Source organism: Falco punctatus (assembly GCF_963210335.1).
Source record: "Falco punctatus genome assembly, chromosome: 7".
Taxonomy (NCBI): Eukaryota; Metazoa; Chordata; class Aves; order Falconiformes; family Falconidae; genus Falco; species Falco punctatus.
This window is the reverse complement of record NC_137587.1, coordinates 37,852,844-37,880,409: the sequence shown is the minus strand read 5'-3', so window position 1 is coordinate 37,880,409 and position 27,566 is coordinate 37,852,844. Positions and strand designations below refer to the sequence as shown.

General features: G+C 58.5%; 2 protein-coding genes across 16 annotated transcripts in view; both read left to right on the top strand.

Annotated features, from left to right (window-relative positions):
- The window catches only part of TRIM9 (tripartite motif containing 9), a 73,913-nt gene extending 60,113 nt beyond the window's left edge, over positions 1–13,800 (top strand). For 2 of the 15 annotated variants that reach the window (XM_080395510.1, XM_080395509.1), the window contains exons 8-13: positions 2,478–2,666; positions 4,962–5,003; positions 5,702–5,725; positions 6,767–7,070; positions 7,827–7,989; positions 10,136–13,800. In XM_080395510.1, the coding sequence (XP_080251636.1) occupies positions 2,478–2,666; positions 4,962–5,003; positions 5,702–5,725; positions 6,767–7,070; positions 7,827–7,989; positions 10,136–10,198 (785 nt within the window). In that variant the 3' untranslated portion in view covers positions 10,199–13,800. The other 13 variants (XM_080395507.1, XM_080395500.1, XM_080395505.1 and 10 more) reach the window with 10 other exon arrangements.
- Positions 13,801–15,173: 1,373 nt separating this feature from the next.
- On the top strand, positions 15,174–27,216 carry LOC308067157 (glycogen phosphorylase, liver form; the record flags this gene model as incomplete). Its single annotated transcript, XM_080395499.1, has 20 exons — positions 15,174–15,416; positions 16,921–17,022; positions 18,739–18,817; positions 19,119–19,222; positions 20,627–20,758; positions 21,325–21,436; positions 21,519–21,601; positions 22,438–22,581; positions 22,762–22,854; positions 23,090–23,236; positions 23,830–23,993; positions 24,094–24,208; positions 24,417–24,518; positions 24,598–24,745; positions 24,858–24,916; positions 25,249–25,390; positions 25,535–25,742; positions 25,815–25,949; positions 26,528–26,594; positions 26,815–27,216. The coding sequence occupies 20 exons, from the start codon at positions 15,174–15,176 to the stop codon at positions 27,001–27,003; spliced, it is 2,568 nt and encodes an 855-aa protein (XP_080251625.1). The 3' UTR covers positions 27,004–27,216.
- Positions 27,217–27,566: the final 350 nt, after the last annotated feature.

Sequence of the window (27,566 nt, the reverse complement as noted above, 5' to 3'; positions counted from 1 at the left end):
CGGCTCCCTAGCTGATGTCAGGCTGTTCACAGCAGCCCTAGGAGTATCTTGCCCTGTCACATCTTAGCCGGTGCCTCCCAGGACCGTCACTGCAGGCTCCAAGGCACTGCAATGTGGGGCCTGGCTTAACCTGTTCCTTCAGCACTTGAATGAAGTTCAGCTGCAGACTTGGAAATCGGTCCGAAAGAAAGTTTGCAAGGTGACCCTGTCTTACAAAGCTTGGCCAGCAGCAGCACTGCTTGGCTGTCCGCAGCCCTGGGGGGCTTTGAGTCTCCCCCCAGCCTGTTCCTCTCTGTGCTGGGGCAGCCCCAGCTGTCTTGATCTTTCCCCATCCAACAGATCTTCCAGCCTCTGGCCAGTCTCCTGTTGACTTGGGGACCCAGTCTGTTTTCTTCCTGGCACATTCCCATTTTCACCCACAGCCTCGGTGCATTCATGGCTGCAGCAAGAGCAGCCACTGGGAGGCTTTGCAGAAGCCCCTGGCTCTGGTCTGCTGGTCGTGGTGGGATGCAGACTCCCTGAAACAGGCACCTAATGCACAGCAGCAAAGAACAGAGGAGGAGACCTCCCAGTTGCAGTGGGATTAGAGTCTGCTGGCTGCTGGGCTGCTTTTCTTTACAAGGATTTCTGAGATGGCTTCTGATTCCCTCCAGTGTTGTTTCTTCCCATGGTCTGTCCAGAAAGCTGGATGGTGGGATGAAGGACCAGCTGGCTCCAGGTGGAGATGGAGAAGAAGAGTTTGACAGTGCTGAAGAGGACTGTCCCTGCCTGCTCCCCAAGCCCAGATCTGGACTCCTAGCTGGTGCAGAGGTTCAGCCTCCCTCCTGCCAAAACCTGCTGCTCCCTTCTCACCCTTCGATGGGTCTCTGACTGCCCACACCTTGGCCCTTCCACTGGGCTGCTTCGTGCCTTCAGCAGTCCCTCCTGAGCGCCTGCTGCCCTTCCTGCCTGCAGCCTTGCACTGAGAGCCAGCACGGGAGTGGAGCCGTGTCTCCACTCCCCCTTCTCTCAGCTGCTCTGAGTCTCTAGCTTTAGGCATGACAGCAGTTTCAAGGCAAGCCTGGTTTTGGCTTATATCTTTGGTGAGACACAAGCCTAGGAGCAGATGATCAGGGAGGAATGCCTGGCTTGTCACACCCTGTGCCCTGCCGTCCCCTCTCCTGGGTTCCCGAACTTGGCCAAGTTGTGGCAAAGGGGCTTGGGCACGACAGCCTGAGAGCCCTTCCCCAGCCTAGCTGAGCACCAGAAGGTTTTATTTTCTTTCAAGCCCAGTTCCACATCTGGGGCCTAACTTTTGAGTCCCTTACTAGCCATGGAGTGACCCTCCGCAGCAACCAGGGCTTTTTAACCGGCAGCTTTTGGAAAGGGGTGAACAACACAAGGGAAAACAGTCTGCAAGGAGCTACAGGAACATAAGATACTAGTTAGGGAGAGTCATGAATGCGGCTACTCTTGGTAGGAGTTCTTCTCACTCTTGGTAGATGTTAGAGAGCACATCCCTCCCTAACCTTGAGCTCCATTTATTGACCTGTTGTGCAGTCATTTAACCCGTGTCTGAACCCACTGACGCTCTTTGCTTCCACAGCCTCACGCAGCAGCAAGTTGCAGAAGTTACAATCCACTGTGCAAAGAAATGTTTCCTTTTATGTGTTTTAATGTGATTTCCAGCTCAATCCATACTCACAGCTGAGACAGGAAAGCTGAGGATATGGTGTTCGGGAGTTTGTCTGATTTGAGTGTGTGGAGGATGGTGAATTCTACATTTTCATGTTAACATATCCCTTGAGAAGGCGAGGGTAGACATGGCAGGAGGTGACCATTTGTGTTAGCGGGGAACAGGAACCGATGACCCAAGAGGTCCCCTCTACTCTGACATTTTGCTGTGAATCACATGAGTTAAATTCTTACTGTAAGGCTCAGATGTGTTTTGACAGGTACAAAGGGATACCAAGAACACAACATCCCGAACAACCTTTGAGTAAGGTGGGTGCTTGGTGGTACTTAGGGTAATGTAGCTTAGTACAGCCCTGCAAAATGCCTGTCAGCATTACCAACCGACTGGTTTTTACGCCACTAATTATTGTGCACAAAAAGGTATGAAATTTATTAAAGAACGGTGGGAAGTGTGCATGGTAACTTGTGAATTTTTTTAGGTGCATTACTGTGAAGAGGTGCAGGACTCGCTTTAAAGAAAAGCATATTGAATTTGTCATGATGACATGGGAACATTTTGGAAGATGAAAATATGTTCATTGCCGATACTGTCAGAGGCAAGGCTTTCCTGAAGGGTCTCGCTGGGTTGCACAGCACCAGACATTTCCGCTCCACACACCGTACGCATGCTCGCTGCAGCAAAGCAGGGTCCGTGCGTGCCAAAGCGTCTGTGCTCTGGTCCGAGCTCTGGTCTCGGGCGATGGAGTGACACCGTCCAGCAGACCTGATTTCTGATCTCTAGTTTGCATTGATCTTACGTTTAGACACACAGTCAGAAGAACAGACCCTCCCTTTTCCAGTGCCTTTGGAAAGATCGCAGCTTCGTAGAATGAGTCCTTTCTCCTCCACCCTTAATCTACAACCCAGCTTTCCGGGGAGATCCTACTTTGAGCTAAGATCTTCGGCCCACCAGCTGAGCTTGCATTCTTCTTTACAGTCCCTGAATTCAGCCGGTGAGCTGAGTGCCTCTGGCATTTCCTCTTGGTCTGTGCTTCTGGGCATCTCCAAAGTATTTGTTTGTTTTGTTCTGTTGTGTTTGTTTTTCCCATGACATGCAGATGGCAGGGGGAACTCCTTCTGCTTGTCAGTGGCCTGCTCCTGCCACAGAGGGAGTTTCAGTGACGTAGTTCTCGTGGTGTTTTCATCTGTACGTACCAGCATGGGCAGTTTCAGTCGTGGGGTGACGGAGCAGCACAGTAACTCCTTACATGGGTGCTGTGCTTGGCAGGGCCAGCATGGCTGAACCATTTCACAGAGCCAGCTGGCACAGCAGATCCCCCATCTCTAGTTTGCATTGATTTTGTGTGTAGGGACAGTCCGAAGAACAGACCCTCCCTGGGAGAAACCTGTGGGGACGTCTCGATGGTTTGCTTTCCCTATACAACCAGGAAACATAGCCTCTGCTGTGAGATTTATTCTGCGAAATTAGTTTGCTTGATTAAATCTAGACCCTTCTTAAGAAAGAAGCAAGTCTAGATGCAAGCAAGGTCTGGCTAAGGCCAGCTCACAGACCTCTTGCAGTCTGGCTTCTTAAGACCCTGAAGATGTGAGCTCTCGTCCGCTCAGCTTTGAGCATTGGGCTCAGCTTTTGCAAAACCAGACGTGATCGTATCGAAGTCTTGTTTCGTGCAGAGCAGAGGAAGCCACTCCTGTGATACCTTGCTCGTCTGGCAGCACCAACAAGCGCTTTGCTTGCCTCCTTGTTGCCCGGTCCTCGTGGGCTGTGGTGGGACATAGGCAGTGCAGGCAGAATGAGTGACAGTATCGGGCAGCCGGCGAAGGAGCTGCAGGCACAGTGCATCTCTCAGAGCTGTTTTCTAACAAGTCTTTGCACATCTTCCGTTGCTAAAGATCCTGGGCCCTGATTCTTCCACCACTCTGGATTTACACTATGCCGTGGGCTCCAGTGGAGTAATTTGTGGCTTCCTCTGGTGTAAACCCAGGAAGAATGGGGGCCCCCGATTGTTTGATTTCCATCCCATAACCCGGAATGAGGAATGCTGCAGCATGACCCTTGCCAGAATAACTGGGGACCCTGCAACTTTCTTTTCTTTGTGCTTTTTATGTTGTTTTTTTTTCTCATCGTACTGCTGTGCGCTAATGGCTTCGACTCTGTTTTGTTACGGACGTTTCTTACTTTGTGTCCAGTGTACCGAGATCCACTGCGATGGCCGTGAGCAGGTCTTGTGTGTGCAAGTAGGGACCTCTGCAGCCACGGCCTGGGGTGGTGGGGCAGGGCAAAGCAGGGTCCTGAATGTGCTCATGTCTCTGTGCTGTTTGGCACTCAGGTGAATCTGTGTCACAGCGATGCGCAGAGACCTTGAAAACCACTTTTTGAGTAGGGGCCCGGGGCGCGATTCATTAAAACAGCCTCAGGAGGTGCTGCTTGGCACTCACCAGCAGCATGGCATGGAGCGCAACTGCGGCCAGACGCTTTCCCACCAACACGCACGTCAGCAGGGTGAAAAGCCTGTTTCCTTGCCAGAGGAGAGGTGAAAACCAGTCACAGAGCTAGACAGGGGTTTCCTTAAAATACCACATCCTTCATAAATGCTCTCCCACACAGCGCCAGCATGGGGCTTCATGCTGCCCTCTCCTCCTGGCAAGGACAAGCTCCTGGATCAGGACAAGCTCCTGGATCAGTCCCTGGCTGCAGTCCAGTCCCTGGTGCCCTTTGGGTGCTAGCGGGGGTCTGAGGCCAGGCACCTGCCCCCCCAGACCCCCTCTCCTGCCCCACTCCTGCCCAGACAGCACACACGGCAGCCCAGGAGAGCTTGGTGGTCCCTATCCACTGGACATGCCAGTGGCTGCTCTTCGTTGGTCAGTCCCAAGGAGTGTTTTTGAAGTGATTCAACTGAGAGTCAATGTAGAGAACATTCACCAAGCGGCCAAGATGTTCCACCAAGGCTAAAATTTCCTGCCTCTTTTTTGGAGGAAAGTCCAATGATTTGGCATCCCAAGCAGGTAGCAATCAGACTTGATGCTCTTGAAGGCTGTGGTGGGATCTGGCAATGAAAGAACAGATGCTCCACACTTCCCAGAGGTGAGACTCACCAAAACGGCCAGCAGTCCACACTCAAACTCACAGGTCAACCCATATTTGTGGTCCCTCTCCATGCTCTCTGGCTTTTAATGAATCAGGCCTCCCATGGCTGGCTGGGCGCTTAGTTAGTGGTCAAACGCTCATGAGTGTTTTTCAGGTGGTTGTTTCTTAGCTGTGATGTGTGAAATGTAGTATCTCTTTATAGGGTGCAATTTTGAGACACAAGGAACGCCTTACTCTCAATTAGGCAAGTATATTTATTACAATTAACTGGCATCTACTCTGTGTTGCTCATATTTTTTGCTTTTTTTTTTTTTAATCTTTAACTTTAGTGACTGAGCAGCATTTCTTGTGTGTACCCTGATTGCAGAGCACTCTCGGAGTATCATGGCGGTAGGCAAATTTGGAGGCGGAATGGTGACTGATGAATGATATAAAGGCATTTTAAGTTTTTCCCCGTTGTGGTTTTAAAGAGAAGCCTGAAGTCAGTGCTCTGGAAGTGGCCCTGTGATTAAGAACTGATCCTCTTGCTCAAAGCAGTTTGTATTCCCGTTCATTAAGGGCGCTTGAACGTGGGCCAGATGCCAAGGAGGTGATTAGCCCCTCTGCAGCTAATTGGAGTGAGCGCTGGTGGTAGCTGTTTGCCTGTCACCTTCCAACTGCCTGCAAGGTCGGGCCCGTTTCATCCCCTGGGAGAAGGAGCCCTGTGCCCAGCCCGGCGGGATTCCCTCCTGGGGCAGCTCGCACTCCGTGCCGGCCAGCCTGCGCCCGCTCGCAGCCCCAGCCCACCCTGGCTCCGTCTCTCCCCACATTTGTGCAAAATGCTGAAAGGTCCGTGCGCTCGCTGGAGAAGCAGGCAAGCAGAAATTGTTCCTCGTTCCCTTCTTTACCCAACTTTATGTGCTGTTTTCTCTCCTGCATGCCTTGCCTTGGGAATAACCACAGTTGACATTAAAAAAATGGTGGCAGGTACGGAATCACCTCTGTCGAGTTGTGAAAGTGGGGCACCCGCGTGCATGTGAGCTGTCTTGTGAAACGATCCAATAAACCAATGAATAAATCTCACCAGAGTGTTTTTATTTTTCAAGCCGTATTTACTCCTGCAGGCATGAGAGTGTTTTGTGGATGTGTCACTTCACGTTTCAAGTGACCGCTGGAGAAAACCACCTGGGGAACCGGGCTGGTGGCTTGTGAAACCCCGTGCCTCTGTCTTGTCGAGGACGTGACACTGTATCTGTCAGATTTGCAGTAACCGAGTCCCGTGCATTTAAACCAGCAGCTGTACCAAGTCGTGGAGGTTTTCGGGCATTTTCCAGCCTTCCCATGAGCTAGCTCGTTGTCTTATGTGTGGCCGGTTGCTCCGCAGGGAGGTTTCTTGGTGTGACGTAGCATCTCTGTCGATGTAGACCTTTGTATGTGCTTTTGGTTCCCGGGACTGCCGGTCCTCAGATGCACACACGCAGTTTATCTGCTAATCCTCAGTCCACATCCCACACTGGGCCTGACCCTGCAACCTGTTGCTTGCATGAGTAACCCTTAGTCCTAGGAGTAAGTTGTGTTAGCTAGAGCCTGGAGACCTGGCCGGGATTGCATGTTTCTGCTAGGGCCAAATTTTAGGAGACGGTGAGGATCCTGCGGGCTCACGAGCGGAGACAGACAGACAGTGGGAGGGGACGGTGACAGGTGGACACCGGGGAGCAGCAGAAGCAAAACTCGTCTGAGTCCCGGCCGTAAAGCCTCATCCACGCTGGCAGGCTGCAGCCGCACAAGTTCAAAGCATCCTTCTGTGATGGAAGGTGCCCTCCATGAGCCAGCAGCCCCCTCCGCTGTGCAGCTCTCTGTCTGCTTCTCGCTGCCACGCCGGTGGGCAGCAGCCCGAGCCCCGCCGTGCCTTCGCGCTGCGTGTCGGCCCTGCATGCGGCATGCGCTGTTTGGTGTCCGCTCCGCGTGGCTCGGTCACTGACGGCTCTGCTCCCGCCAGACTAACCTGATGTTGTTTGTGTGTTCCAGTTGCTTGGTTTTCTTTCGATCCTGCCTCTGCCCATGCTGACATCATCTTTTCTAATGACAACCTGACTGTCACCTGCAACAGCTATGATGACAGGGTTGTGCTGGGGAAAACGGGCTTTTCCAAAGGGCTCCATTACTGGGAGCTCTCAATCGATCGGTACGATAACCACCCTGACCCAGCCTTCGGTGTGGCACGCATTGATGTCCTGAAGGATGCCATGCTGGGCAAGGACGACAAGGCCTGGGCCATGTACGTGGACAATAATCGGAGCTGGTTCATGCACAACAATTCACACACCAACAGGTACGTGGTCTTGGAAAAAGGTCTTCCTCCCAGAGACCACAGCCCCATCTCAGCCCAAGTAAGAGCCCGTGACTTTTCCAGTGGCACCACTGGAAGGGTGACATCACTCCTAACCACCTCCATTAGAGGATGTGCCCTCGCCCCAGGCGAAGGCCAGTCCCTGCCTCCCAGGTTCTGCCCGGCTCCAGTACTCCTTCCCTGCCTACTGTGACTCTTCCCGTGCTGACTTCCCCCAAGCATGCACGGCATCACCCCTGTGCGGCACCCCTTTCTCATCAACACCCAAAGCCTTGCAACTTGTGCAGCAAGAAAATAGTGCTTGCCTTTATCCCTGTGCCACGCTATTGCTCGCTTTCCCCACGGGACAGCAGAGCTGGGGGGCTTGGAAGCTTGGGCAGAGCCTGGTGTCACCTTCCTGCAGCCTCAAGGGCTAGGGCAGGTGTTGAGGTGGGCTCTGCAGCTTTGCTCCCCGGGTCCACTTGCTTTACCCCATGGCTGTGTTGCTGTGGCCGCTCCGGTAGGCAGCCTTGCCCTTGGGGACATCATGGGAAGCAGAGAGCACTTCCATGGGAGGCTTGCGGAGGAGGTGCCCAGGGAGCTGTGAGCGTGGCTGGGATGGATGCAGGTCTTGGCCTGCCTCCAGGTGAGCTGTGAAGTTTAGTGTCATCGGCGCTTGAGGTCCATGGCCTGAACCCTGAACTGGGAGCACAAGGGACATGAAACCACAGAGATGATCTGATCTTCTCGTCCCCGCAGAACCGAGGGTGGCATAACAAAAGGTGCCACGGTGGGAGTGCTGCTGGATTTGACCAGGAGGACTTTGACGTTCTCCATCAACGAGGACCAGCAAGGGCCTGTCGCCTTCGAGAACCTGGAGGGCCTCTTCTTCCCGGCGGTCAGCCTCAACAGGAACGTGCAGGTACGTGTGCTGCCCGTGGTCTGTGGAGCACCGCAGCAGCGTTCCCTGCGGGTGAGCTTGCTGGCAGGGTCCCTCTGATGCCGCTGTGGCTGCGGTGCCTGTTGACACTCAGCAGCGTGGGGGCTCTGCGGGGCGGGGAGGGCTGTTGTGCAAGAGGGGTGGTTTGGAAGGAGCTAAACTCACACACTAAACCACCTGCGAGTCTCTGAAGTAGGGCAGGCCTTCCTGCAGACAGAGCTGCTGTGTCCAGCTCCTTGCTCCATGTTTCTCCATCAGGGCTGCTGGAGCACCAGGTTCTCCAGCCCTTCCTGGCTGATGGGGTTTGACAATTCTGTTCCATGATGCCACCCCACAAGAGCCTCACCAGCTCTTACAGCCATCCCAGGACCCAGGAGCATTACCAGGGAGAAGGGCATCTTTGAAAGCCTATTTTCTTCTGGGGAGTTTCAAACCCCTCTTCTCTCCCTCTCTCCCAAGCTCTCTGCTCTCCTGAACATCACCAAGTGGTGGCTCCCTGGGCCTATCCGGTATTTTCATCTTTCATTTTTCTCACTGATCACGTCCCTGCCATCATCTCCCCCAGTGAGCCTTCCACATTCACCCAGCCTGGCTTTGGCACATCCACTCTACCACTGCTTGCACCTCCAACACTGCTCAAGTGCCCAGGCACATCCTAGGACACGCTGCACGTAACAGATGACCTCAGGGTGACGAACATTTTGGCATGGTCTTCTGCCAGTGGATGTCCAAGGCATCACCTCTGTGCAAGGGCAGAGGCGCGAAGTGGCCTCTAAAATAGGGATTGGTGGATTAGGGCAGGCTTTATTTTGTCCGTCAGGGTATAGGGCGTACCGTGCTGTCACCAAGGCAGTGACAGTTTTGCAGCAGCACTGGGGCTGCAGTTGGTCGGTACCATCCCAAACCCTGGGAGCATCCCTGCCAGTGTCCCACCCCCAGCGCCTCGCAGGCAGGGCCGTCTGCCCAGCTTGGAGAAGGGCTGGCAAATGTGTCTGTCACATGCCGTGTTTAATTAGGAAACATTACAGAAGCCCATCTTGTTTGCGCTGGTTTTGGAGTTTGTTGCATTCATTTGGTGTGATAAAAACACCCTGCTCTGTGATGGGTTTCGTTCCTACCACAGTCCCTTACACAGCCCTAACAGACAAGTGTGTTTCTGGAGCACCTCTGCTCGCTGGCAGCTCTCTGGGCAAGGCAGAGCTTCAATCCCCTGACACAGAAATGCCCTGGGATGCTGATAAAAGGCTGCTAATAAACCCAAAAGTTTTCTCTAAGTCTGTGTCTGAAGGGGAAAATGCTGCTGTTCCAATAAAAGAAGGAATTGTGCTTTCCTCCTAAATGAAAGCATTTGTGGAGGGAACTGAGTCACGGATGCACAGCACATGGATGCCCTGGCCCCTTGCCCAGGCAGGCTGTCCAAGCAGAGCCTGCCTGTATCCCTTACAGACCAGGATTTTCCTCGACACAGTGAGCATCAGGTCTCCAGTATTTCTTCCCTTTTGTCCCTGTGTCACAGTCTCTGCCACATCACTCCCCCCCCCCCAGATGATGCCAGGCCGAACGCCTAGCTCCCGTTTTCACAGAATCGTGGAATAGCGTGGGCTGGAAGGGACCGTGCAAGGTTTCACTTGGGCACCCCCCACGCTGTAGCATGGCCCTGCCCCAGCACTTGCTGCTGCTCAGCTTCCCCGCTGCCAAGGACCTTCCTCCAGCAACTGGCCACGTCCCCTCCGCTGTGTGGCACGTGCTGAGCTCGGGGGCTTCTCAGAGGTCTCCTGTACTGAGTGGCCGCGTGTCTTTCAGGCCTCTCCATTACCCATCTGCAGAAAGACCCAACTGCTGTAGTGTCCCACCTCTCTGGCAGCCGACTGTTGGATTTGTCTGCAGCCAGCTTGGAAGATGTGGGACTTGGTACTGCTGGGACCAGCCGTCCCGCTTCATATGGGCTCCAGCAGTGCCAGCAAGTCATGAAAACGCAAGATGGAGCCACCATTCTGAGGACAGCCTGTCCTGCTTCCCCCCGGGTGCTGCTCCTGCCCTCCCTGGGGGCAACATGCCAGCTGCCGTGCCATGAGCTGTCCCACCAGCCACCGAGGGACGTGGCTGAGCCCCATGTCTCTCGTTGCAGGTGACGCTGCACACTGGCTTGCCGGTCCCTGAATTCTACACTTCGCGCTCGGCCATGCCATGAGGATGCTCCTGGAGCCGGCTGCCTCTTCTCGGGATGAGAGGAGCCAGCCCGTTCCCTCCTGTGGGACGAGGCCGGCCGCCAAGCCGCCGGGTCCCTGCTCAGCCGCCAGCCGGAGACGGGGAGGCGAAGCAGGGAGGAAGACCCCAGCTTGTGGCCATCTCTGCTTTCCACCCTCCTGCGCTGTCCTGTGTGTGTGCGCTTCGCTGTTTAGCTCTTTTTGGCTGATGAAGTACCTAGGTAGCCTGAGATGTTCCTCTGTGTCCGCTTTTAGGTTTGGGTTTATTGATTTCAGTTGGGGTTTGTGGGGGGCGGGGGGGAGGGGCAGGCGGTTTCGTCTCGTTTGTCAGAGCGCTTTCCCCTCCTGTGGGGCTGGCCGGAGGGACCGAGGAGGGACCCCTGCCACGGGGAAGCTTTCACCCACACCAGCCCCGTTACTTTGCAGGATATTTCTTTCCCCTGTGGCCTTTCTTGCAGAGTGCCCTTGGTCATGTGTAGAGGTGGGTCCTGGATTACCAGTCAGTCTCCATGTCCTTACCAAAACACCCGGCCCGGTCCCTTGTCCCCCCGAAGCGTTTCTGTGGGGCGCAGCGGTGGGGCAGGGGGTGGCCACCCTGTCCCCAGGTGCTCCGGGTGCCGGCAGGCCCTTGTTCCGGCACCAAGCACCTGCGCAGTGCTCCCTCCTGGCTCCCCACAGCCTGGTGCCAGCACACGTGCCACAGCCATACGCCGGAGAGCCCTTGCCTGGCTCTTTGGAGATTAGTGTTTATTTTTTTATAGTTGCCATATAAAGCCTAGCCTTAAATACTGATAGTGTCCTTCTGTTCACCAGAGAATTCATTCTGCAGTGAGGGTCTGACAGGGAGCCCGAGGATGGGGATGAGGAATGGGGGTGGGGATGGCAATGAAGATGGGGATGAGGATGGGGATGGGGAGCAAGGAGAGCTGGCCACAGCCCTCCCACGCGCTCAGGAATATGTGCCCACTGCCCTGCCTGCGCCTGCTGCCGGCAGCAGTTCCCGTCAGCCTCCACTCCCTACCCTGACTTTCCGGTAATTCAGAGGCAGGAGAGGAGTGGGAGGTCACGGCGCCGTGCCTGGCGCCAGCCCCCATTCCTGTGCCAAGGGCGCCTGCATGTGCACATCCCCACGCTTCGCTTTTCGGTCCTGCGCCATCTCCCAGCATGGCTGGCGGAGCTGGGGGGGCAGCGGTGTCGCTGCCAGGGGGGTGCCAGCATGCCCAGCCCGGCCCAAGAGCTGCAGCTCATCCAGCCGGGCCCGGGTGGGATGCTATGGGAGTACCGGCCCAGCAGAAAGACAAGTGTAAATAGACCATTCCCTTCCAGCGTGCCCTCCTCTAGGACAGTCCCATTCGTTCCCTTGTTGCTCCAGTGTTAAGTTTACCTAATTTATTGGATGGGTGCTATCTTGTTGACTTACACCGAGGAGTTTCTCTCAGCTGCAGGAGAGCCGTGTTGCGGGACAACGCCGAGCAGCTCTTTGGTGAATTACTGACGAGCCCCCCGTGGCCGGCTCACCCGGGGCTCCTCTCTCAGCCGTTATCCCCCGTTCTTTAGGATGTTCATGGTGCTTGTTAGACTCCCAGTGATTGTAAGACGTCGTCCCCCTGTACGCGATGATAGCTGCATACAGCCGCTGTACTGAAGAGAAGTGTCATGTTTGCTGTTCTAATAAAGGACTTTTATGAGAGAAGGGCAGAGCTTCCCAGAGCATCTCTGTGCCACCACAGCTCCCGGCTTTGCCTCCCATCTCACGCCCCCTGCCAAGTGCAGGGTGCTGGAACACACCGCACATCCCTCACTGTCCCTATTGGGAGACTGCGCAGAGAACGGACAGAACTCGGTTCATGGGAGGGAGGGGGGCACAGAAGCCAGCTGAAACCCAGTGTGGCGGCAGCACTGTGAGATGACCGAGGGGCAGGGGGAGCTGGTGCCACTATGTCCCCTTCCCTGGCATGGCAGCACTGCAGCACCCTCTCTCCGTGGTGGTGCCAGGGCCAGTAAGGCAGCAGCAGCCACGGGATAGCAAGGACAGGAATTTTTTATTTTCCACCCTGTGAGCTGGAGATGCTCCAGGAGATGGGCGATTGCAACGCCTGCATTAGCTCTGCAGGGCTGTCGGGGAGCTAACCCGGGCACAGCCATGAACACCAAATCCAGCAGCCCCACGGCCTGCCCAGCCCTTTCCTGACCCTTTCCCTTGCCAAGCAAACTCCCGCCGCCCTTTGTGTGCACAAGGAGCGGTGGTGAGGCACCATTCCCAGCATGCGGCTGAGCTGGGACAGCGGGAGAGGGGATGGGGCAGCTCTCAGCCCTGCTGCCACACAGCAACACGGTGCCTGCCTGGGGCTCCCCGCTCTGCCTGCAGCCCATCAGGGTGAGAGTTTGGGGGACCAAGGGACGGTCCTGGGCACTGAGGAGCTGGGATGTAAGGAAAGAGGGATGGCATCCGGCGGGAGAGGGGAATTGCCTAGGCTGGATATGGAGCAGCATCTCCCCAGGGGGACAAGCTGGAGTGTCCAGCCCAGTGCAGCCCCCCACCCCGAACACCAGCCCCTGCCCTGAGACCCCTCCGGGATGAGAGATGGAGGTAAGGATCAGGGGGGGAAGAGAGAGAAAATGACGGAAATCATGAGATGTTAAGCGAAAGAGCCCAGCAGCATTGCGATGCAGCGCTGGCAACACCAACATCCCTTCAGGGGGGATCTTTCTTCCAGAAACAGGGGCAAAGACGAAGGGATGAGTGGCGCTGGGGTCATTTCCAAAGGAAAGGCAAGGCCAGCTCTTCCAGGGGCCTGAGAAGGGCTTGCTGCTTGGATATGAGCGCCTGCTCTGCATTTTCTCAGAGCACCTCAGAAGAGGTTTTCAATGTGAAGCCTCTGAGCTCATCATGGGCTTGAGTCCAGGGCTAAAGAAAAAAAAACACTAATGCATTACATTAAGTGCATTAAGTGATGTCTCAGAACGGTGCTTGTCCTTTCCAGAGAGGGAACATGCCCAGGACACCGGGGATACGGGAAACTGCGTCCTGCCTGCAGCATGTAAAACCCAGCCACGCATGGCGGGGAGGGAACAGCCCAGGGCCAGAGGACACCCACCACCCGGGTTGGCCCCTGAAGGCCAGGGCAGAGCCTCTGGGCTCCTGCATCCCAGCTCCAACTTCTGAGGGAGCAGCACCGGGGGCTCCGTCTGCCCAGATCCACCCAGGGCTCTGCCCCACGCTCAGCAGCTCTCGGAGCCCTTTGCATGGCACCGTTTGCACGGCTGCCGTTCCCACCTGCATCGGAGGGCAGGTCCTGGGCATGAGACGCCTGCTCTGGGCACCGAGGCCCCATCTGCTTGGGCTGGCACCTATGGGCAAGGCAACTGTGCTCAGGCTCCCACCCGGATAATAACGCCTCAACTGCCTTGTGAAAAATCAGGAAGATGGGTCACATTCCTTTTATTCCAGCATTGCACGTGTGCAGTTTGGGCTGGTTCCTGAACTTTTGGCGAGCCGCTGCAGCTCATTGCCAGGACCCGGCTCAGCGCACGGCCTCGTGCCGAGGGGATGGCCAGGGTGGCTGGGTCAGCCCCAGCAGCGCCTGGGCTGGCCGGCCCGCGGGGCAGCAGTGGCATTGGCTGCTCCTTGGCTGTGTGTGGTTTAGCTTTGCCGAACTGGGCAGGGAAAGCGCGCCAGGCTGGAAAGCCTGCGCAGGCACAGCTGGAGGAAGAGGAAGAGGTGTTGCGTTGTACGCTCAGCTCAGCTATCCCTGCCCTCAGGAGGAACCGGAGGCAGGACAGGACTCCGCAGGGCAGGCAGCCACCCAGCTCTGCCTGGGGAGGCGGCCGCGAGGGGCTCGGAGCCAACTGGGGTCCAACACCACTTCCAGAGGGACTGTGGAGCAGGCAAGGTGAGGAGGCGAGGGGAGATTGCTGCAAGGGCAGGGGGTGCAGGGGATGGGGTGCAGGGGCAGGGCTGCGAGGGGATGGGGTGCAGGGGCAGGGCTGCGAGGGGATGGGGTGCAAGGGGGTGGGGTGCAGGGGCAGGGGTGCTGGGGAAGGGGTGCGAGGGGGTGGGGTGCAGGGGCAGGGCTGCAAGGAGACGGGGTGCAGGGGCGCAGGGCCGGGATCGGGATGGGGGCCGGGATGGGGACCGCGACACTTCCCGTCCGGGCCGGGCGAGCGGCTTTTCCCGACGGGCCTCGCAGGGCCCCGGCCCCGCCCCCCGGCCCCGCCCCCCCCCGCCGCGGGCCGCGTGGCCCCGCCCGCTGCCGCCGGATAAGCGCGCCCCGCCCGGCGGCGGCACCGGGGCTGCTCGGTGTAGGTGCGGCCGGGGGGGGGGTACCCGTGCTTGGCCCCCGGCTCCGTGCCCTCCTCCTCTTTGCACTGTCCCGGGGTCCCCCCCGCCCTTTGCACACCCCTCTGTGCGTCCCCGAGATCCCCTCCCTGCGCGCCCCCAGGGTCCGTCCCGCCTCTCAACACCCGCCGCCTGTGCACCCCCAGGGTCGTCGTCGTCCCCCTTTGCGCGCACACACTCCGCCCCGGTCCACCCCCGCCCCCCCCCCCCCCCCCCTTTGCACGCCCCGGGTCCGCCCCCACGCCTTTGCACGCCCCTTTGTGCACCCCTGGGGTCGTCCCCCGCCTCTTTGCACACCCCCCTGGGTTGTGTTCCCCCCCCTCCTTTGCACGCCCCTCTGTGCTCCCCGGAGTGTGTCGCCCCCTTCCTTTGCACGCCCCTCTGTGCACCCCGGGGTGTCGTGTCCCCCCCCTTTGCACGCCCCTCTGTGCACCCCGGGGTGTCGTGTCCCCCCCTTTGCACGCCCCTCTGTGCGCCCCGGGCCCCCCCCTCGCTCCCCCCCGGTGGCCGGAGGCTCCCGCCCCACGCGTGGGCGGGCGGCGGGGCGGCGCCAGCCGGGGCGGAGGCGGAACGTCGTGCCGGTGTGTGTCCCCTCCCCGTGTCCCCGCAGCCCCGCCGGGATGTCGCGGCCGCTGTCGGACCAGGAGCGGCGGAAGCAGATCAGCATCCGCGGGATCGTGGGGGCCGAGAGCGTGGCCGAGCTGAAACGGGGCTTCAACCGCCACCTCCACTTCACCCTGGTCAAGGACCGCAATGTGGCCACCCCCCGCGACTACTACTTCGCCCTGGCCCACACCGTGCGGGACCACCTGGTGGGGCGCTGGATCCGCACCCAGCAGTACTACTACGAGAAGGACCCCAAGGTGGGAGCGCGGGGATGCTGAGCCACCTCCCGGGCTGCTGGGAGCCACCCCTCCTCGCAGGGCGGGGGGAGGTGGGGGTGGGACCCCCCCTCGGCATCCCCGGGGTGGGCGACATGGGGTGGGAGAGGGGGGATTTGGGCAGCGTCGTAACGTCTGGGGCGCGGTAGGGGGATGTGGGGAATGTCGAGTTCGGGTTTGGGGGATGTTCCCCTGAACTCCGCCGAGCGCAGGGGCTGGACATCAACACGCCGAGGCCACTGTCCTTTGCTTTGCAAAACAAACAGGGCGCAGCCTGGCCGGGAGCTGGGCGCAGGGCACCGTGTTTACTGTCCCGCACGCCGGCTGCGCTTTACCAAAAGCAGCCGCAAAGCTTTCCAGGGTGAATTATCCGAAGGGAGCTGATGACCCTGAAGCCAAGCCGCAAACCGGCCTTGTTTAAAACAGGCACAAGCCTCATCTGCGCGACGGTGATCCCAGGCGTGAGAAATCCAGTTTGTGCCGGAGCCCCTGCGCCGCTGCTCGCCCGCTGGCTTGCCCCGTGTGGGGCTCTGGCCGCGGGGGGATTAAGCCCTTATCCCCTCCTGACACCTGGGTGGCCCTGTCAGCTCCAATTTCCTCCCTGCCAACACCTCGCTGGGACCGTGCCCCCTGGGAGCTCCCCTCCCCGTGTCGTGTAGGGGTGAGAAAAAAGATGAGCCTTTTCCAGGGCTTGACTGTGGGGACCTGCCTGGATAGCCGTGCCAGGTGCCTCCTGCCCGGCGTCACCACTCCCAGCTCTGCTGGGGCCAAACCAGTAAGCCCAACCGATCCTGGCCAGCGCATCCCATCGCTGTCCCCAGCCCGACTCTGCGCAGGTCCTGGGGAAACCTGTCAAGTCAGCTGCTTCCTCCGGCCTAAATCCTTCCTTAAAACCTGCCGGTGCTGACGCTGGGGCACGGCTTACGCAAGGCTCTGCCTTACCGGCCGTATCCTGCACCCGTGGTGTTGGCGAGAGGGGAGGCCAAAGCGTGCCCTGCTCCTGAGACCAAGCCCCCCAGGGCTGGCAGAGGAAGCCTGTGTCCCTGCGGCCATCGTGGGTGCCTGGCCCTGATGGCTCACTTGGTTTTCTGGTTGCTTTGCAGCTCAGGGTGGTATTAGGAAACGTCTCTTCTTTAAAGTTTAACTTTGTACGGCCGTGGCCACCAGCGTGCTCGGGGTGACCATGGTGGAGTTGTTCCTGCTGTCGGACAGGGCGCCGGAGCTTGTCCAAACAAAACTGTCTCGGCGCTCTGCTGTTCCCCGCTTGGGAAACAGCAGCAGTGGGAGAGCAGGGGCTGCAGGGCACGGCTGCCGTGGGGCCTCTGGGGAGCCCCAGCCCTCAAATTCCTGGTGCAAACCACCTTGACTCTGGTGAGAGTTGCGTTTTTCCTCTTGTTTCCAGATAACACCTGGTAGTGGCTTCTGGGGTCTAGGGGAGCATCTTCCAACTCTGGGGAAGGTGACCAGGGATGGTTTTCTCTTTCAGAGGATTTACTACCTCTCCCTGGAGTTCTACATGGGGAGGACTCTGCAGAACACCATGATTAACTTGGGGCTGCAGAACGCTTGCGACGAAGCCATCTACCAGGTGAGCATCCCAGGGGGTCGGTGAGGACCTGGACCAGGAGGGCTCTGTGCTCTCCAGCTCCTGGGGATGTCCGTGTTGCACCATGCTGGCTGCAGACTGCTTCCCCAGCTGCAGACGGTGCCGTAATGGATAAACACTGGTCCAGGACCTGCCGTGTGCTGGTGCTTGCTCAATCGGGGCTGCCCAGCCTGGTGGCTGCATGCTGAGGGATGCAGCATGGTGCTGCAGAGCACCGGCAGGATGAGGGCTCCAGCCCATAAATGGCAAGGAAGCTCATGGCTCTGCGCATGGGCCCGTTAATAGCTGTAATCGATGGCAGTGGAGAATAAAACCTTAGCCGAACTCAACCCCAGCCTGGTGCTGGCACCAGGCGGCACTCAGGTTATTGAAGGGTTTTGGTGGTTTGCACCCCTTGTGAGCAACGCCGTCGTATGTGGCTGGGGTGGTTGCACAACAGCAGCTTTTGTGCAAACATTCAAAGGAGAGGAACTTACTTTGGGGTTTTTTTTATATATTTTATCTATTGACCGTGCAATGAGGATGGCGGCTCGGCTGGTGGGTGAGGGTGGAGGGGAAGAGCCTGGGGAAGCAGACGGTGTGACTATTTGGAAATCATCCTCTTTGCAGCAATGGCAGGTCAAGCTCTGAGGCAAATCTTCCTTACTGCGTACGCTGAGCCCCCTAGATGCAAATGCCAAACGTTTCCAAAATAAAATGTTTGGTGTAATATAAATCACTTACAATACTGTGGTAGGCATTCGGGGCTGCCAATGAAATTCAGAGCTGTGCAGCCTCGTGCCGTGGAACAACGGCGAGGCTGTGGCCGGTGCTGGTGCTCCTGGACTTGCCTGTGGCCAGTTGGTTTGGGAGAAGGTGCTGCCCACTTCCATATGAGTGGTGCGGGTCCAGCCTTCCCACATGGGTGCCCGTGGCCTTGGGGCCATCCCCACTTGCTGTGACTGTGGGACATCAGCGGGACATTGGACCAAGGGGTTTCCATGGGAAAGGGTGGCTCGGCCCTGGCAAGGCACCGTCTTACTTCCCGCTGAGCTGCCCAAGGAGCTTTGCATAGGCAAAACCTCTTCCTCCCCACAGCATCCTGGGCTGGGAACTTTAAATTTCCCTGGAAAAGTGGTATAGCCGCTTCTCTGGGTGTCTCTGTTAGAGGGTGATGCCTGGAGCCAGGGGGGTGGGCCCTTGGGTGCCTGCCCTGGGGAGATGAGGGTGCTGGGGGAGCAGGAACCGGCCCCTGGGGGGCTGCAGCCATGAGGCTGGGGCATGGAGAGAGGGAAGTGGGGCTGGGAATGAGCTCTGGGAGACCTGCCCAAAATGTCTGGGACCACAAGAGCAGTGCCCTGGTTATGTCTGGGTGCCCCCTGCCCCAGAGGCTTGTCCATGGCAAGGTCAAGGGTGTGTGTCCCCCTTGTAAAGGCTGGTGTAGTGGCTTTAAACACCAGAGCTGGTCCCTGCCAGCTCTGTGCAGCAGCAGTGGAGGGGGAGAGGGACTGCTTTGGGGGCAAACCGCCGTGTCCCACCTGCAGGGATGGATTTTGCAGGGTCGGGTGCTTTTCCACCCACCTCCTGGAGCCCGCCTGCAGGGGAAGGTGGTAGCGGTGGGTGCAGGGCAGCACCCAGGAGTGTGTGCCAGCAGTGCCTCCCCTGCACGGGGCCGGGCACTTAGAAAGTCTCCCATCGCCTTCTCCTCCTCGGCTGTAGCTCGGGCTGGACATGGAAGAGCTGGAGGAAATCGAGGAGGATGCCGGCCTTGGCAACGGTGGTCTCGGCAGGCTTGCTGGTGAGTGAGCCCCCTAAAACACTCTCATTGCCTGGGTGGTGGGGCACAGCCCTGGGGGCTTTACAGCCACTGTGGGGGGGATACCTAAACTCAGCGGGGTTTATTGCTCCAGCCTTTCCAGCACGGGGTGAGAGGCGCTGGGTGGCTGGGGAGCGAGCAGCGGGTGCTGGCCCTGGCTTGTGTCCCTGCAGGGCTGCTGCCTGGGGCCGCTGGCTGGCCGTGGGGTGAAGGACCTGCCGTCTGCCGGGGCTCCTGGCTCGCCGGGGAGGTGCAGCTCACTGCTCTCCCCTCTCCCTGGCAGCCTGCTTCCTCGACTCGATGGCGACGCTGGGGCTGGCAGCATATGGCTACGGCATCCGCTACGAGTACGGCATCTTCAACCAGAAGATCCGGGATGGGTGGCAGGTACGGACAGAGGCGTGTGGCCCTCGCCTTCCTCTGGCTGCCTTAGGCCAGTGGCCCCCTTAGGTCAGGCCAAGGTCATGGTGTACAGATGCTTTCCCTTAGCTTGGAGACTGCTGGAGCCAAAGTCAGTGCTGTGGTATTTAAATCTTGTCAGATGTTTTCTCGAACGAGTTTAACTTCTTAAACTGGTGCAAGCACATAACATCCCTCCCTGTGGTGGGGAAGCCAGTCTTTCATCCCAGCTGGCTCCAGCGTGTGGGGCTGGGGATCAGCCCAGTGTCACAGTTCCCGCTCAGGCCTGTTAGTGGCTTGGCACAGCCGCGTGGAGGGGAGCAGACCTGCCTCGTAGCACACCTTGCTAATTAGCAAAAATCCCAGCTGGGTCTGTGCAGATGCCTGCCCACGTAGTTGGCACATGAGCCGTATCTCTGCGGGGAGCAGGACCCCTTTCTGGGGCTGCTGTAGGAGCAGAGAGGTCGGTGCTTCCACCTCTGGGGCATCCCCAGCTCTTCCTTGCTGGGGATTCCTTGGGAATTCTCTGGCTGCTGCAGGCTGCCCTCGTCCGTGTGCACAGTGTGCCCTGCTTGGGGCCAGCACCGCCACGAGAGCTTCTCTGTGGCTGTGTGGAGCTGGAGAGGATGGAGAAGTTGCGTCCCTGTTCCTCGTGGGGTGGGGGCTGTTTGGCCAAGGTGGTACAGGAACCGCGTGGGGAGGTCTAGGGGAGGCCAGCTCCAGCCCCCCAGTCCTGCTGTGCTGCTCAACGCCTGGGTTAAAGCATCAGAGGGTAGAAGAGGCTGTTTTGGAAATGCAATTGAAAAGCGTGTATCTGCAAAACTCCTGCTGGGAGGCAACCCCAGATACCCCCAGGGACCCTGTGAGGACTCCCAAAAGCTGTATCTACAGCCAGCAAGCGCATTTCCCAGCTGCTGCGTCTGAACGGGGCTCACCTCCCCTGGTGCTGCTGCTGGGAGCTCTGCCCTGGCCGTGCCAGAGGTGATGTCTAACCTGGGCTGTCTCCTGTAACAGCACGGCCAGGGTAGGGAATGAGCCCGCTGCGTTAGCCAGCCTGCAGGCTGAGGTTGAAACTCTGATGAAGGGGGACTAATGGTGTCTTGGCCACAGCACAGCAGCGTTAGTGATGCACTAAGAGAAACACTGCTTTCGTCCCCATCCATCACCCCTCTGGCAGGGAGACCCCAGGGTTCAGGGTGGTTGGAGTAGAACCCAGCCTTCGGGCTCGCCTCGCCCTGCCAGCACCAAAACTCGGATTTGGGGCAGACGAGCTCCGAAGCATCGTCCCCTTTGCTACAAGCAGCCGGAGCCACTGGCAGCCATCCTCCACGTGGCACAACCCAGGGAGGTCCCTGGGTTGGGTGGCCCCATCACTGCTCTCACTCCTGGCAGGTGGAAGAAGCCGACGACTGGCTCCGGCATGGCAACCCCTGGGAGAAAGCTCGCCCCGAGTACATGCTGCCCGTGCATTTCTACGGCCGGGTGGAGCACACTGCCACCGGTGCCAAGTGGGTCGATACCCAGGTACGGGCTGGGGTGCAGCCTTGCGGGGCCAGTGTGTGGGGAACCCCCCCTGCACGGCTTGTCCTGGGGGGCTCCCACTGGCCGGCTGTGCCCTGGGCATGGGTCCTGCCAGCGTCTCTGCCCGGGAGGGTTGCACTGGTGAGGCTGTGTCGCTGGGGTGGAAAAGGCAGCGGTGGAGCAAATTGAGGAGATGGGCATTGGGATGGGGACTGGTTTTGCTGCTCCACGTCTGCATCCAACGTCTGAAATACCCAAAAGCCCCTCCAGCAGGTCTGCAACGCACAGCCCAGCAGGACGGCTTAAATTAAGCTTCTCCTGACACGGCCTTTCCCCATCCCCCGAGCGCTTCTGGCAAACACCAGCCACCGGGCAGACCTGGCGTGTCCCCGGGGCAGGGGGTACCAAGCGCATCCACACACACGCAACCCCATGAAGGCAGGTGCAAGCCTGAGCTCGCTCCTGCAGGAGGGTCTGTGGGATGGGAGGGCTCTGGCGGGGCAGGGGGGGCCGTGGGGGGACACCAGCCGGGGCACAGCCTGGCTGCAGCTGCCCTGCTGATGTCCCAGGTGGTGCTGGCGCTGCCCTACGACACCCCCGTGCCCGGGTACATGAACAACACTGTCAACACCATGCGGCTGTGGTCAGCTCGGGCACCCAACGATTTCAACCTGCGGGACTGTAAGTGGGTGCTGGCGGGGTGTCATGCGGGATGGGGCGGGGGGCTGTCCTGCGCCCCCCTTATCCCTCTGCTCCTCCCCAGTCAATGTTGGAGACTACATCCAGGCCGTGCTGGACAGAAACCTGGCAGAGAACATCTCCCGTGTCCTCTACCCCAATGACAACGTAAGTCACAACGCAGGGTGGCTGTCCCTGCCTTAGGGACAGCTACAGAGCACCCAGAGTGCGAAGTGGAGCAGCCCCTCTTGCCGGGGTGCTGCAGAGATGCTTTCAGTTGTGTTTCACGCCACCTGTAATGCTTGGGTGGGGATTGCTGCCTCTCAGCAGCGCTGCCCAGGGCTGCAGCAGAGGCGAGTCCGTTCCTGGGCAAATCTGCGCTCAGCAGAGGGAGGGAGTGGAGATGAGAGTGACCTGGGGGGGAAATGGGGGGAGATAGTGAGGCGTGGCTCCCCTTGCTGGGCAGCCTGTTTTGGGCAGGTCCTGATGGGGTTTTTCCCTGTTTAACCCTACCCCAGCCTTCCCAGCTGGCAAGGAGAGCTGGGGGTGTCACAGCTCCGGGGAGGGGGGGAGGTTGCCTCCTACGGATCTTCTTTGGCAGACCAGCAGGTTAACGTTCTGTGCTGCGTGAGCGGTGGCTTTAAGTCTTGTCTTAGAAATAGCTCCTAGGTGTTACATCCCCTGTGGCTTCCCTTCCCGTTGCCCCGGTACCTCTCCTTCCTGCTGAAACTTTCAAACCAGGGAGAACGGGTTTACACGATGCTCGGGGGAGAGATTTAAGCTCCATTTGTACCAGCACATCTCAAACCCTTGTGCTCAATTTGGGAAAGCAAGACGATGTAGGGGTTAGAGCTGCTGCCAAACCTGTTGCTGGGGGCTTGCACCACACCATGGGGTGGATGTGTCCTGGCATGGGTCCCCCCACAGCAGGGAGCCCCAGGAAGGCGCAGGCGTGCCTGGGCAGCGCGGTGCAATCCTGCAGCACCCTGCTTCTCTGCTCACAGTTCTTCGAGGGGAAGGAGCTGCGGCTGAAGCAGGAGTACTTTGTTGTGGCTGCCACCCTCCAGGACATCATACGCCGCTTCAAAGCATCCAAATTCGGGAGCACGGACAGCGTCCGGACTGTGTTTGATTCCTTCCCCGACCAGGTATGAGCCAGGGTTGCTCTGACGTGTGCCTTGGAACTCGTTTTGATGCCTCTCAGATGTACACCCAGGGCTGGGGAGGTTTTGTGGACCCTCCATGATGCCTGTGCCCAACTGACTTGGGCAGTGGGATGCCCACATGTCCCCCACCTGTCCCCACTGCCACCCATGCTCTTCCTACAGGTTGCCATCCAGCTGAATGACACACACCCTGCCATGGCCATCCCTGAGCTGATGAGGGTTTTTGTGGACATCGAGAAGCTGCCGTGGAACAAGGTAGGGAGACCTGACCTGGCCCCTGGGTCCCCTCCACTTGCACCCACCCTCCTGCACCGGGGGGTCTGGGGAATCAGTCCCATAGCTGCTGGTGGCCTGGGGAGTGATGTGGGGCAATCAGGTTGGGTTTAACCAGCATGGACTTGGAGGTGCTGCTGGCCACAGTGGGAGGACCATGTGTGGGTGCCAGCTTCCCCCTTCACTGCTCACCACCGTCTCCCCCTGCCCCGGGCAGGCCTGGGACATCACCAAACGGACCTTTGCCTACACCAACCACACTGTGCTTCCCGAAGCCCTGGAGCGCTGGCCGGTGGACCTGGTGGAGAAGCTGCTCCCCAGACACCTGCAGATCATCTATGAGATCAACCAGAGACACCTGGATGTGAGTGCCTTGGGGCAGTGTAGGAGCCCTCTCTGGAGAGCGGGATGGGGATGGCATGCATTGTACCATTGGGATTAGGGGGATGCACAAACTGGTAATGTTGAGTGTGTGGCTGGGTGGTTCTGGCTGCTATTTCAGGAGGCTGAGGTGTAGGAAAGCCCTTTCCCACCAGCACGTTGCCATCCTGCACTTGGTGGCTGTTTTAGAGGCTTCACCCATTGCTCCAAGGACCTACCTGTTGGCATTGCCTTGCTCCCTAAATGCTAAATTCATCCTGGAGAAGGATGAGGTTGGGGTGCGAGGGAGATGATGGTTTAGCCTCCTGGTCTGGCAGCACGAGGCTTTTGCCAAAGTGGCCCCATTAACCAAGCGTGTGTCCACAAGACCCGCTCTATGGGGACTCTTCTGTCCAGAGGCATCCATGCTGGGGGAGGGCACCCTTTGGAGGGGGTTTGCACCGTCACTCTGCAGTTAAAGCCATTGCACTGGCTGGTGTGAAACACACTGGGGACATTGTGTCCCTTCCTTGGGAACTGTCGGGTGGGACATCACTAAACACCAGCACCGCTCACCTCTCCGGCCTCCACTGGCAGTACATTGCATCCCTCTTCCCTAATGACGTGGACCGGCTGCGGAGGATGTCCCTGATAGAGGAGGGGGGCACCAAGAGGATCAACATGGCTCATCTCTGCATTGTCGGCTCCCACGCTGTCAATGGTGTGGCGAAAATCCACTCCGAAATAGTCAAGGCTCAAGTGTAAGTGCGGGGAGGGAGGTGGTGGTGGATCATCCTCAGCTTGGAAATGTGGTGGTGCCAGGTCGGTGAGCCTGAAGCCGTCCCCTCCTCATCCTCACAGCTTCAGGGACTTTGCAGTGCTGGAGCCGGAGAAGTTTCAGAACAAGACCAATGGCATCACCCCGCGGCGCTGGCTCCTGCTCTGCAACCCGGGGCTGGCAGAGCTCATCGCAGAGGTAATGGCATGGGGGGAGCGCACCGGTCCCTGACCCTTCCCAACCCTGGGGATGCTGCTCCAACCTCAGCCGTTTACATCTTCTAAACGTTCAGGCTCTGCTTGGCTCTCACCTGAGATCCAGCCGCTTTGCTGGGCGGGAGCAGCATGCCTGATGAGGGCAGCCACCCCCGTCCCACCATCAGCACGTGCCTGTGCTCCTCTTGCAGAAAATTGGGGAGGACTACGTGCGGGACCTGAGCCTGCTGACAAAGCTGCACGAGTTTGTGGACGATGACCTCTTCATCCGGGAGGTTGCCAAAGTGAAGCAGGTGAGGGGACGGGGGCAGGGGGGATGCAGGCAGGGGGCTGCAGCCTGGGAGCTGACATGTTCCCTGCCCCCTCGCCCAGGAGAACAAGGTGAAGTTTGCGCTGTACCTGGAGAAGGAGTACAAAGTGAAGATCAACCCTTCCTCTATGTTTGACGTGCACGTGAAGAGGATCCACGAGTACAAGCGGCAGCTGATGAACTGCCTGCACATCATCACCATGTACAACCGTAAGCCACCGCGCACCCCGAGGGGACATGCTGCCCTGGGGTGCACGAGCATCCCTATCCCCTGGGGCTGCAGCTAAAACAGAGGGTGACACCACACTGCTGTCTTCTCCAGGCATCAGGAGGGATCCTGCAAAGCTGTTTGTGCCAAGGACAGTGATCATTGGGGGCAAGGTAAGTGGGGTCAGGAGTTTTAAAGCATGTTGGACTAAGTCCTTGAAAATATCCTGGGGAATTTGGGTACAGATGTCTCGTGGGGCCATGTCTGTGAAACTCCCCAGGGAGTGCTGGGGAAGCACTTGTTGGCTTCAACCCAAGCAAGGCACCAAGCTCTTGGGGGGGTTGCACAACCGTATGCTGCCTGTGGTCACACAAGCCCCCGAAAATCTGGTGGTGTGACGTGTGGCTTGGATGGGGGCAGGGCTGAGCGGGTGCCTGTGGCAGCTGGTGCACTTCACCTGCCCCTGGTGCCAGCCCTCCGGGCTCACCCCCAGCTTTTCTCCTAGGCTGCTCCAGGGTATCACATGGCTAAAATGATCATCAAGCTCATTAATGCTGTGGGTCACGTGGTGAACAACGACCCCGTTGTGGGCAGCAAGCTGAAGGTCATCTTCCTGGAGAACTACAGGGTCTCACTGGCGGAGAAAGGTAGCCCACGTGGGGCACGCTGTGGGGAGGGGATGTCCGCCCCATGGCTCCATCCCTGCGAGACAGCAGATCTAATGTCCTTTGGCATGACACAAACCCAGAGCTGGTCACCACAAGCCCCTTGTCCATGTGTTTTGCTGGCAGTGATCCCTGCTACCGACCTGTCGGAGCAGATCTCCACAGCGGGCACCGAGGCATCGGGTACGGGGAACATGAAATTCATGCTGAACGGGGCTCTCACCATCGGCACCATGGATGGAGCTAACGTGGAAATGGCCGAGGAGGCTGGAGAGGAAAACCTGTTCATCTTTGGCATGAGGGTGGAGGACGTCATGGAGCTGGACAGGGAAGGGTGAGGGCTGTGGATATTGTGGGGGTGCCACCACCATGACAGCACCATCTCATATTGACCCTTCCCCACCAGGTACAATGCCCACGAGTACTACGACCAGCTCCCTGAGCTGAAGCAAGCCATTGACCAGATTAAGAGCGGCTTCTTCTCCCCAGATGAGCCTGATCTCTTCAAAGATGTGGTCAACATGCTCTTCCACCATGACAGGTGAGGCCTAGGATGCCATCCATCCCCTCGGTTGGGTCTCTCCACCAAAGTCCTGGTGCCCGTGTGGAGCAGCCCCCTGCACCAACCATCCACCCTCTGGTTGATAAAGTCCCATTTTTCTGGCCCGTGCACCCGGATGAGCAATTGATGCTCCACGGGTACGCAAGGCTGTCCGTGTACGGCGCTTCGGTTGCTGCATTAAAGCCCGTGGTACATTAAGGCCAAGACAGATTTGGGTGTGCAGCCCTCACCAGATGATAGATGCCTTTAGCCTTTCCTGGCCAGAGCACAAAGCACCCAAGGGTGTGGGCACTTCACACCGGAGAAATGTTTTCCTGGCAAGTTGACACAAGGTGTGCCCCGGCGGGGCACCCATCCAGCCTGTGCCACAGCACTTATGGGCTTGCAGGGCCCTGTGCAAACAGGGCTTGGGGGGATGAATTCGCCTGAAGCACCTGTGCCAGGGGGGGCCCCAGATCTGGCAGCCCCAGCCCCCTGTGCTGAGCCCACCGGCCGCCGCCGTGCTCCCACCTCTGCACTGTTGCTCTTGCTGACTCCTGCTTTCTTCGCTGCTACAGGTTTAAAGTTTTTGCAGACTATGAGGCTTATGTCAAATGCCAGGAGAAGGTCAGCGAGTTGTACCTGGTGAGTGCCAGCCTGGGGATGAGGCAGGGGAGCTGTGACAGGGCACAGCAGCCCATCTGGTGACAGGGTCTGGTGGGGCTGTGTACCTAGATGGGCTCCTAGCGAGGAGGCTCCTGGCTGTGCTGCTGTAGGGGCTCTCTGGTTGAAAGCTGGGCTTGGGGCTAAGGTGCCACCCATGGCACAAACCTCCAGCCACACTGTCCCACCCTTCTCCTTGCAGAACTCCAAGGCATGGACCAAGATGGTCATCAAGAACATTGCAGCAGCTGGCAAGTTCTCCAGCGACCGCACCATCAAGGAGTATGCCCAGGACATCTGGCATGTGGAGCCCTCTGACCTGAAGATTCCGCCACCCAACGAGCCCCGGGATGCAGCCGAGGACAAGACCCCGAACGGCACGGCAGCGTAGGGGCACGGAGCTGCTGCCAGCTGGAGTCAGGGGACACAAGCACACGCGCTGTACAATTGTCTCTGCTGTCTAGTCTCTATGTTGCTGCTGCTGGCTTTCCGACGGAGGGGGAAGGGGGGAAATTTTTATAATGTAGGGGCTGTGCGGAAAGTAAAACCACGTTGCCCTGTTGCTTGCATAGGTGCTAAAAATAAAAGTGCCATTAGAGTCCAAGGGGCTGTTTGCTGAAGCCTAAAATTAGCGACTGAGCTCGCCTGCACCAACGCCGACACAGAAAGTGGGTGTAGGGGGTGAGCTGCTGGGGATGGGCCGGCACAGCTGGACACCTGAGCCCTCCTAGCTGCTGCTGAAGCAGGACTTTGGGGTGCAGCTCTCACTAGTCCTCAGGCATCAGTGCCAGGGGGGTTACGGGGAGTTGGCAGACAGGCCCGTGTGCCCCCAGCACTGCCCCATGTGACGCTCCCAGTCACAGCTCACATGGTGCTGCCCCAGAAGCAAGCATCCAGACCGCAGCAGTACCTCCATCCCCTGAGTAACCTGCAGCATCCTTGTGGCAGCGGGCA